General features: G+C 51.0%; 1 protein-coding gene across 2 annotated transcripts in view; it reads right to left on the bottom strand.

Moving 5' to 3' along the window:
* Positions 1–11,579, bottom strand: part of FBLN1 (fibulin 1) — a 74,339-nt gene that overhangs the window by 37,831 nt on the left and 24,929 nt on the right. For both annotated transcript variants that reach the window (XM_027854251.1, XM_027854252.1), the window contains exons 3-8: positions 10,694–10,826; positions 7,009–7,180; positions 5,287–5,349; positions 4,091–4,192; positions 3,375–3,512; positions 267–404 (exon numbers count right to left, since the gene is read on the bottom strand). In XM_027854251.1, coding sequence (XP_027710052.1) covers positions 267–404; positions 3,375–3,512; positions 4,091–4,192; positions 5,287–5,349; positions 7,009–7,180; positions 10,694–10,826 — 746 coding nt within the window. The remainder of the gene's footprint in view (positions 1–266; positions 405–3,374; positions 3,513–4,090; positions 4,193–5,286; positions 5,350–7,008; positions 7,181–10,693; positions 10,827–11,579) is intronic.

The raw sequence follows: 11,579 nt of genomic DNA, 5'->3' as shown, positions 1-11,579 counted from the left end.
GGGACTTCTGGGCTGGGAGGGCCTCAGCACAGGGAATGTCAGAGCTGTGACAGCACCATGCAGGGTCTTTAGTCCTCTCTGATCTCCCCCTGAAGCCTGACCTAGGGATCTTCCTTAGACATGCCTCTACCCTCCATTTTCACCATCTCAGCTCCCCTGGTCATCCTTCTCCTCAGCCAGACCATGAGGCACAGTGGCCCCTGAGCCCCTCGAGCCCCTCTGAGCTCAGCACAGGCTTGTGCAGGCTGGGGCATGGCATGTCTTACCAATACAGTTGCCCAGGGCATCCTGAATGAATCCACCCCTGCACTGCAGCTTGGGTCTGCAGCGAAAAGATCCCGGCGTGTTCTGACAGATGAAGGTAGGGAGGCAGTTGTGAATCCCAGTCTCACACTCATCAATGTCTGGGAGGGCAGAAAAAACCACAGCAAATCAAAGGTTGGCAAGAAGCCGCTGCCTCCTCTTAGCCCTTCCTGAGATGCCTCAACCTGGCCGTCTCTGCTTATTCATTCACAAGCAGTCACAGAGCACATGAGGCGTCTGTGTGGGCAGACCCAAAGACCAAGCACACCATGTCCAAAATCGCAGCATCTTGGGCCTCAAAGGATCTTGTTTGTCAATTGACCAATGAGGAAACTGAGGCTCAAGAGGCCAACGGACTTACCCACCATCACAGAGCTGGCTGGGAACCAATGCCCCCTGAGGCTAATTTGGAGCTTGATTAAAAACTGATAAACAGATAACAATCTGCCTTGCCCCAGATGCCCCTAAATGAGGCAAGAAACTTTCAGATGGTGGGGTGGGGGAGGGCAGCATGAACAGAAACAGAATGAGCTGCTCATCCACCCACTTTGAAAGGACCATAGATTTTCTTCTTCTTTTTTTCACCTTCCACGTAATTTAGGCAATAATTTTTTCCAAGAAGAAAACCCCTTTGGAAAGTGTTTGCAGAAGACCATACAGAGCAAAAGAAGATCAAACCCTCGTCAGAATCCTACCATCTGGCAGGAGAAGGCTCCCTAGCCTGGGCATGGCTGTATCTCCATACAGCTAAAAGAAATGCCTTGGAGAACCTTGGAGGAAGCCTGAAGATCTGAGTTCAGATCCTGCCTCCCTTGCTTTCTGAGGGACCATGGACAAGCCCATCCACCTCAGCTTCCTCATCTGGAAAGTGAGAGGGTCCCCCCACCATGGCTTCTAGCACCCCCTCCAGTTCTATCTAACGTCTTGCCCCAGGAAGCCCATTTTTGTCCTGTCTGGAAGCCCCCAAGAGGGGATTACACTCAAACAGTACTTTTGTTATGTGGTTGGCACATTCAGTGCCTAAAATCTACCCTGGGCCATTGGAAATGACCAGGCACCAGGGAACAGTGTCCATGATGTAGCTACGGACATCAAGTGTTGGGCTTAGTCCTAAGAGGACACTTTAGGAAGAACTGCAGAAGTGAATTGTCTAGTGTGTGCATGGGGGCAGGGGGAGATAAGCCCTGACCCCCAACCCCTGGGATGCTGCCTTCAACTCCGCTGAGTGACAAGACACTCTGAGGGCTGGGAGAGGGAGAAGGCTGCCAAGGAGCCAAGGAGAAGGCCCTAAAGACAAGGAAGGATTACACCGAACCTCAGAGAGAGCCAGGCCTCAGGGAGCATCTGCCGAAAGGCTCCCCTCTGACCTCCCCAACAAGGGATCTCCTGGGAGAGGGAGCTCCCGCCCCACAGAGGCGCCTGGTCCAAGCCACTGTGGGACGCTTTCATCTTCCTTAAACAGACCCGAGCCAGCCTCCAGTTCCTCTCCAACTCCCCACCAGTGGCCCTGGCTTTACCATCTGAAGTCAGACAAGACCCTCTTCCCAGCAGCACCTTCTCGAGCCTCTCTCGAACCTCACCTGAGTCTAAATGGCCCCAGTTCCTTTAAGCAGGCTTCTCATGCCATGCCTGCCTCTGACCAGTCCGTGGGCTCTCCTCTGGGTGCAGTGTGCTGCCCAAAATGAGCCAAGCAGAGCCAGACTCAGCCTCCCTGACGTGCTGCTCTGGCCTGTGACTCTCCTAAGGCCCTCTTAGATCCCAAGGCCACCTCTCTGGACTCTCATGGAGCTGGCAGACCCTGAAAGCCCCCGGCTCTTTCACAGAAGCCTTGTTGGAGCCACACCTCCCCCAGGGGAGGGCCGCTGTCTGCCCTGATTCCCTGCTCCTGCTTCTTGGGATCAGCCCATTTCTCAGCTCTCCCCTCCCTGTGTTAGCCATACCGTCCCTCCTGGCTTGGAGTCATCTGCAAGACTGAAGCCTGCCATGTGAACCTGGTCTTAGCTGTCAATGTGGAAGAGCTTGCCATTGAAAGGCTGTCCCCAGGGCTGGCCACTCAGCTTCCCATAGTCCCCACCCCTCCCCCTCATCCACAAGGATCAATCAGTCCATCAACAATCATTAATTATGCACCTCCTACTGGATGTGCCAGATGTTAGACCTGGCAGCATCAGGGCCGCATAGACAAAGGATGATAGAGTGATGGTGGGAGAGACTGCCAAAAAGAGGAGGCACCGGGGGCATCCTGTCCAGGCACGATGCGCACACAGGCACAGGGGCCCAAGAAAGCAGGGCAATGTTGGGAAGGCCAAGTCTGGCTGGAATAAAGAGAACGTGCAGGCCAGAAGGTGAGGTAAACACCAAGCTTCAGAGAGCATTGAATGATGAACTTAAGGGTTACAGATCATTTACCAGGAAGATAGAGGGCACCATCAGAGACTTTGATCACATCTGCCCCTGAGGAGGGTGGCCATTCTGACAGCATCTGAAGAAAGGATTGGAAGGCAACAGGCTGGGGACCTAGGTGGCTCTAACCACTGTCCGAGGGGGAGACAAGGCCTGGACAGGCAGTGTGGGAATGGAAAGGAGGGGGCCGAGGGGGCCTGGTGGTAGAGAGTCAGTGGGATCTGGCCCTGAGGCATCCCTGAAACTGAGACTGGGTCTCCAAAATGGTGGTCTCTTCAGCAGACCCAGAAATGCCGATGGAGCTAACTCTGCCTTTCTAGGAGTTGGTGCTCACTGCCATTATAGGATCGTCCTGTTGTAGGTGAGAGGGCTAAGTCCAGAACGAGCAGAATCTGCTCAGCCCTTTCAAATGTGTTCCATGGGCTATTAGACTAAATGCCCTGGGCATCCCCCATCTGTCACCTCGTGCTGATGAGGTCACCCAGGATGCTGTCACTATCAGGTGCACAGCATAGAGGTGTGCTTCTGCATCTTACAGGTGATGCTGGGCCAGGAGCTGGCCCATGGTCACACAGCACAGGGGCAGCTTCACCGGGGGAGTGCTCAGGTCTTCTCCCTAGGCCGATGTCGACCCTCCCCCACCACAGTCACCCAGGGCCGGGGCATACCTTTGCAAGTGTTGTCTTCCATGAGCTCATAGCCCGTCCCGCAGCTGCTCTCTCTTTGACAACGAAATGTTCCCACCGTATTGATGCATATTTCTCCAATTCGGCAGTTGTGTGTACCGGTAATGCACTCATTGGTATCTGGGAAGGACCAAGGAGATTGACATACGAGTGACAAGAACACATAAGGATAACTTACAAAAACCAATAGAACTTTGGGAGATACTGGGAGAAAAGGCAGCAGGTCAGAGTGGACCTGCTTCTGGTGCCCTCCAATAGAATGGTCAGGGCAAGCAACATTATGGCCACAAAGTCCACGTTTTTTTCTCCTAGATTTCAATTGGCTGTTGTGGATCATGTGACTTCCATGAAAGTCTTCTTGAGGGGTCTCCACGGGCCATGGACATGAGCCTGGGGCCACAGGGTGAGAGGTGGAGGATGAACTGTGACCAGGTTTCAGGCACAGTGGCCATAATGGGTCATGATGGTGTTGGCCCCAGATCATGGATTTCTTTGGTTTCATCAACTCAAGAAGATGGTCTAATGCCCTGTGAAGATGCTGATTGGTGCTGCTGGAGAAAGCATCTTGTCCATGAGACCAGGGACCCCTAAATAGGAAGCCCTGGCTGCTCTGCAGGGCAAAGGAAAACAGACAGTCCTGAGCAAGACAGCACCAACAACCCCAAATCCTGGGGACTCTCAGCCCCAGGATGGATTACCTTCACAGGAGACCCCATCAGGCAAGAGCTGATAGCCCACAAAGCAGGAGCAAACGACCGTGCTTCCTGTGTCTCGGCACTGCTGAGTGCAGGGACCCCCTCCTGAAACCAAACAGAGGCGTTGGCAAACAAACTCATTTCCCTAAATCACACCTTCCACAATCTTGTTTTTCTTTATTCATAACACTCATGATAACCCAACAACCTTGTGAGGTCAAGTATTATCATCCTTATTTTACAGGTGAGGAAACTGAGGCAGAAAGAAGCCAAGTGACTTTCCCACATCACACAGCTAGTATATGTCATGCCTTGGGCTCAGATTTGGGTCTTTTTATTGGAAAACCACTCCTCTTATTTTGTCTCTTATGGAAGCATCTATATATATTTAAAATATTAAGAAATAAATATTTTTCCCTAAAGCCCTTTCCAGACTCCTGGGAAAAGCCTCTTGGAAGTCAAAGGACTAAATGTGATCTCTGGTCTTGAGGCAGATCTATAAGATGAAAAGGTTGGATCAGCACCTCTGGGGAGCACGGAAGAGCCCGCCTCCTATGGGGTCCAGGTCACATGCCCACCACCACCATGGGAAGCTCCTTGGGGAAGGCATTGTCTTTATTCATCTTTATCTCTCCCCAGCTCCCTAGTACAGGGCTTGGCACATAGGGCAGTTAATATAACAGCAGTTGATCAAATGAGTAAATGAGGGAATGAGTGAATGAAAGGATAAATCCCTAGTCAACAGACATGTGCCCAGTGCTGGAAATATTGGAACCTTCTTCCGGGGGCTGAGATTCCAAGTGGCCTAAAATCAGGTCCCTGCCTTCACTGGACCTGGAAGGATGGCCCCCATACCTAAAAAGAGAACTCCTAGAAGGGGGGAGGTGAGGGAAGCCTGCCTAGAGGAAGAGGATGTGAGTTGGCCATGGCAGCTAGGCAGGCCCAGTGATGCGGCTGTGCCACGAATCCAGCAGCCACAGGCATTCATTAAGTGCCTACTCTGTGCCAGGCATGGGCTGGGGGTTTAGGCTTTTCCTAGCTAGCCAAGAGGAGTCAGTGAGAGTTTGTGGCTATTCCCTGTGTCTCCTACACTCCCACCCTGGAAGTGATCAGAGAACCAGCCCATCTCACACACATACAGGAGGAGCCAAAGTACTTGCTGGATGAAGGGCTGGCAGGAATCTGCCACCTTCTCTCACCTCGGCATCGGTCATGCAGGTAGGGGTCTTCTTGGTCCACAATATCCTCCTCAGGAATTTTAGCTAGAGAGGGAGAAAAGGAAAAAGAACCTCAGAAGTTAAAGGCAGCTGTCACCGACTGGACCCTCATCTTCCAAGAAGAGCCCAAGGATGTCCTCTTTCTAAAAAAAAAAAAATGGATTTTAAAGATCCTAGGACTTGATCTTACCTGGTTCAATCCCATCGTCTTAATTCAAGACAATTCAATAAACATTTTCAAGCACCTACTATGTGTCGGACAGCTGAGGTATGGTAGCATTTAAATGACTTGTCCCAGGTCACCAGCATTGGAACCCAAGACCTCTGACTCTGGGCTCCTCCCACTGCACGGAGAAGGAGCTTCTCTTCAAAGACAGGGAGGGCGGGAATCACAGATGGGGTCATTTTCAAACCCACCAGGGCCCCCCATGCCTCAAGCCCTTCCTTAGATGCCAAGATCTCCTCTCCCCCATCTCCACATGGGAGGGACCTTGGCCTCCCAAACTGGATGAAAAGGCTGCTAGCCCTAGCCTTAAAGGATGATTATGAGGCATAAACATTGGAAAGGCGCTCTTTAGAGTTGTGCTGACTCCAGATCATGAGGTAAATGTCAGTTCAGGCCCATCCTATGCACATCACCCGCTACTGGTCATGGGGAGGGAGCGTGTCATGAAGGGTCAGAAAGCCTTGCCTCTGCCACAGATCAGCTGTGTGACCCTGGGCAAGTCACTGAATTCGGTGCCCCCAGGCCGCTCTCTCAGATGCCAAGGTAAGGAATGGCCATCAGTCCAGACACCAGAGGCTTTCACGCCAAAGGACTCATGGGGGCAAGGGTGCCTCCTCCACCCACCCTATCCCCAATATATAATTAAATAAATGAATGAACAAACTAATGAGTGAATGAACAGTTAGACAGACAGACAGATAGACAGGCAGACAGACAGAAAGATAGACAGACAGACAGACAGATAGATAGGTAGGCAGACCAATAGGCATACAGACAGACAGATAGACAGACAGACAGATGGACAGACAGACAGAAGGACAGACAGACCCATAGGCAGGCACACAGACAGATGGACAGACAGACAGACCCATATGCAGGCAGACAGATGGACAGACAGACCAATAGGCAGACAGGCAGATAGATAGATAGTTAGACAGACAGATAGATAGATAGTTAGACAGACAGACAGATAGATAGGTAGGCAGACCAATAGGCAGACAGACAGACACACAGACAGATGGACACACAGACAGATGGACAGACAGACAAATAGATCCATAGGCAGACAGAAACATAGATAGATAGACAGATAGATAGACAGACAGACCCATAGGCAGACAGACAGACAGACAAATGGACAGACAGATGAACAGATGGCCAGACTGATAGGACAGACAGACTGATAGGCAGACAGACAGACAGATGGACAGACAGACCCACAGGCAGAAAGACAGACAGACCCATAGGCAGACAGACAGAAAGATAGACAGATGGACAGACAGACCAATAGGCAGGCAGACAGACAGATGGACAAACAACTAGTAGGTTCACTAGGCATCATGCAGAGGCAAGGTCTGTCACACAGTCTGAAGGGCTGAATGAGCCCCCCCCAGAGCTCAGGACAGTGCAGGGACCCCTGGAGCAGAGTCGGCCATTGTGAGGGCCAAAGGCAGCCAGGGGAGAGGAGAGAGCATTACCAGTGTCCAAGGGCACGGCGACATCTCCAGGCGCGAGCTCTGCAGACTCCTGGCTCTTGACGCAGCACGCCCGGTACACCAGGCCACACTGGTAGCCAATCATGAGGTTGTACTCGCAGCTCTGGCCTTGGGCTTGGGCAGCCTTCCCCAGCAGACAGCAGTGACAGCATTTCTGGTGAAAACAAGGGAAAGAGTGAGCGGTGGCCTCCAGAAAATAAAGAGTGAGGTGCCCAGCAGCATGGCCTTGGAGCAGGGAGGCTCCCAGGCTTCTCTGCAGGGTCCTGGGCCAGACCTAGGACTTGAGTGTGAGTCCAGGGCTCTGGCCACCAGCCTAGGCTGCCTCAGAAGTTGTAGCACAGACCTGTGAAGAGGGCCTGTGTTTGAATCCTGGCCCTTCCATTTGCAGGTGTGCTACTTTGGGCAAGTCACTCCTGTTGACCCTCAGTTTGCTTATCTGTAGAACAAGACCACTGGACTGGATGACTATGAGGGGCCTTCCAGCTCTAACCCTATGACCTAAGAACTTTATCTTCCAATAAGACCACCAGAAGATGGAGGAGAAAAGAAGGGTTTGGGGGAAAGAGTTGGGGGCAGAGAGTGGGTGGGCCCTGGGTCGCGGGGCTTTGTAATCATGAAGGATTCCTCCCCATTTCACATCCACAGACATCTCCTTGGACTTCTCATCACTGTGGGTTCCATCCTCTTTTGCCACTGAGGGCAATCATGGCCAGAAAGGAGCCACAGAATCCACCCAAAGTCTCCGCCCCTGGAGTCAGGGCTGCACCAGCTGAGATGTTTGCTTGGTGAAAAGCATTTACTCAAACCATAATCACTTCAAATGGGAAAATTGACTTCAGGAGAAATTGATTTCCCCATCCAGTGTTCCCAAGACTCAGCCAACTGGACTCAATCTAATTTTCCAAAACTTATTTCCTCTTGGTTCCAATTCATCTTGACCCACAGTGGGAGGTAAGGAGTAGCTGGAAACATTCAAATGTTGGTTCTCGAAAACAGGGTGAGGGCAGGTCCCATGGCTGAGGACATGGCTCCCAAGAGACACCTTAACTGACCACCCTGAGACCTGCAAGCACAGACTCTGAGAAGAAGTCTCATCTAACATCCCATCCCCTAAAGGAGTCTCTTCTACAGACTTCTGCACAGATGGCCAGCCAGGCTCACCCTCATCACCTGTATGATGGGGAGCTCACTACTTCCCAAGACAAATAAATGTTAAACTTCTGGGAAAGGGGCAGGTTGGCTTCAATTAGGGCATCGGTGGCGGAGCTGAGTGAGTACTTCCAAGGCAGCAGGTTTAAAGTGACCTTGATCTCAGGCTTGACTTCTGCCTTGCTGACCAACCCTAGGAATTCTCAGTCCTGAGTTGGAAGCAAACTTGTTACCTCTGAAATTTACAGCCATCCTAGCCAGAGAGAACCTGAGAGAGAGCATGGAATCTCACCCCCAGGCGATGGGCAGCAGACACAGCGAACAAGGAACCTTCAGAACAAATTCAGGAAGAATTTGTTGGAATGACCAACACAAAAGGGGACCCCCAGAATTTGGGGGAGGGGATAGGGCAGATATAGAACAACGTGTACAATTCCCAGTGTTATTCCAGGTTACTGTGCCCCTCACTACCCAACAAGCAAATCCCTTTTCTCTCTGGGCCTCACTCACTTTTATAACCTGCAAAATGAGGAGAAGGAGCCAGATGATCTGACAGGGCCCTCCCACCTCTGATATCCCCGATTCTAAAGCCCTCCTCACTCTGACATCCCTTGTCCTAAGGCCTTCCCATTTCTTTTTTCTTTCATTTTTTTTATTAATTTATTTTGATTTATCAATAATCACTTCCATATACTTTTGAGTTTAAAATTTTTCTCCCCCTTCCTCCCCACCACTGTCCCCAAGATGGCGCACAATCTGCGATAGGCTATACATTTACATTCATATTAAACATGTTTTCCCATTAGTGATGTAAGTAAAAATTAAAACCAGTAGGAGAAACCATCAGAAAAAGGAAACAAAAATCAACAGAAGAGAAAAAAAATAGCAGTTCAGCTTGCATAGTTCTTTCTTTGGGTGTGGACAGCATTTTCTATCACAAGGTCTCTGGAGATGTCTTAGATCCTTGTATTGCTGGGAAGGGGTAAGTTTATCAATATTAGCCATCGCACAACGTGGCTGTTACTGTGTACAACATTCTCCTGGTTCTGCTCACTTCACTCAGCATCAGACCATACAAGTCTTTCCAGGTTTTTCTGAAGTCAGCCTGTTCATCATTTCTTATAGCACAATAGTATTCCATCACATTCATATACCACAACTTGCTCAGCCATTCCCCAATTGATGGGCATCCTCTCAATTTCCAATTCTTTGCCACTACAAAAAGAGCTGCTATGAATATTTTGTATATAAGGCCCTCCCATTTCTGACATTCCCTATTCTAAGGCCCCTCTCAGCTCTGACACCCCCTGTTCTAAGGCCCCTCTCAGCTCTGACATTCTATAATACAGAATCACCCCCTCTGCATTTGATCAATCATCCTCAAGGTGGCACGTTTCTTTCTAGGTCCTTTCTCACTGACCTTTTCTGGAGAAGATTCAGGCCTTTCCAGAGTCAAGGCTCAGGCATTAAGATGTCCTCAGCAGGACCTAGAGTCTAGTCTATTGACACAATCCCAAAGGGAAAGAGAGCCCTTGAGCTGGATGGGTGTGGGGGCATCAGCCAGCATGTGACTGGGGATGCCGGAGAACTGGGAATCCTGGAGTTGAGAAGGGAGCTTTGAAACCAAGGCATCTAGCCTGGACTTCAGCTGGTGTCCCCTGCCAAGAGCCCCATTCACGACCATCTGGCCTCTCTTTGAGTGGCCCTTGGAAGTATAGCCCTGCGACCACCAGCCCCCTGTGGGCAGAAATGATGCCCCGTGACCACTGGCACTCTGTGCACAGGGACCACTAACGGAGCTCTTCTGGACCAAATGCCCCTGTATCTCTTCTCACCCAGCAGAGCCCAGAGGAGACTCTTAGTTCCCTTCTGTTCCACGTTGGTAGAAATAAGAAAAGGGATGTTGGGCCCTAGAGCTGGCAGCATCCCTGCAGGGCATGTGGTCCTCCCTTCTCATCCTCCAGAGGAGGAAACCCAGGCCCAGGGATGGGAAGGGATTTCCCTGAAGTCACCCAAGGGCTATGTATCAGAGGCACAATTTGAATCCAGTTCTGATGCCAGAGTCCCCATGGGGCAGAACAGGGGGCTCAGACCCTCTCCCCCCAAACAACCTCTGACCCTCATGACCACAGACCCAGCTGGCCAGTGTCTCCTCCTTTTCCTGACCCTGCATGTGTCCAGCAATAGCAGGACAGAGAACAGGACAGGAGGTGACAGGGTGGTCTGGCCTCAGCCATTCCTACCTTTACAGGTCTGAGCCAATTCCTCCCAGGAATGCAGCTCAGGCATCCTGCCCTCAGCCAGCTTGAGTACTGGACATAGGGCAGATCAAGGACCATGGTCCCTGATGCTGCCCCAGGACAGGGCAGGGATGGGGAGAGAGAAAGGGGCTCAGGGAGGAAGGAAGGAAGGAGGGAGGGAGGAAGAAAGTATGGTAGGTGGGTAGGGAGCAGGCCTCACAGGCTGGCTCAGGAGCAGGGCAGCTGGAGAATGACAGAGAGGTAGAAGGGTGGCTCACCTTGACAAACTTGGCTTCAAAGCTGGAGTTGTTGTGGTGCGTGTCACAACTGTCCCCCTCATGGGCCACATTGATACCTGTGGCGCAGTGGAGCTCCTCCAGCTGATTTTGGCAGCACTGCTCCTGCACCATCCTGCCAAGTGAAATGAGGGCAGGGAAGGAGAGTGCAAGCATTTATTAAGTACCCACTATGTACCAAGCACAGTGCTAAGTGATTTAGGAATATTACCTCCTTTGATAAGAGATACCAGGAGGGGGGCACAGGTTATGCGGGCACAGCTATTATAGCCCCAGCTATAGCAGAATGGGAGATGTCAGGGCTGGGAGGGGCTTTAGAACAGGTAATGTCAGAGTTGGAAAGGGCCTTAGAACAGGGGAAATCAGAGTTGGGACCAGGCTCACGCCATTTCCCCACTTCTCCTTTCTCCCTGACCCATGAGCCTCTCTGAGCTGAGATTGTGGGACCAAATGACCTCTCACCTCCCTTCCCATCTGAACATTCTATTGCCTTATGATTTGGAAAAGCAGGATGGTGACACTGAGGTCTGAGCCTCAGCTTGTCCACTAGCCTGCCATGAACTCTTTGAGGGGTCACCCTCCCTGAACCTTGGTTTTCTCACTTCTAAAATCTGTCGTCAATTAATAATCATTCATTAAGGACCTACTATGTGCCAGGCACCAGTAACAGCGAAGGACCAGTAAATGGAGCTAAGATTCTAGTCTTGACTGTTTGTCTTCTTATCATCTGTTAGAGATTAAACACATGTGCACAATCACACTTACACACATGCACAGACACTCTCACAATGCATTCTGTCTGTCTCTGTCTCTCTCTGTCACTCTCTGTCTCTGCCTCTCTCTCTGTCTCTGCCTCTCCTCTCTCTGT

Source organism: Vombatus ursinus, unplaced genomic scaffold (genome assembly GCF_900497805.2).
Source record: "Vombatus ursinus unplaced genomic scaffold, bare-nosed wombat genome assembly UNPS02010394.1, whole genome shotgun sequence".
Classification (NCBI taxonomy): Eukaryota; Metazoa; Chordata; class Mammalia; order Diprotodontia; family Vombatidae; genus Vombatus; species Vombatus ursinus.
Note: the sequence above shows the minus strand (reverse complement) of the source record. Positions and strands in the feature narration are given on the sequence as shown.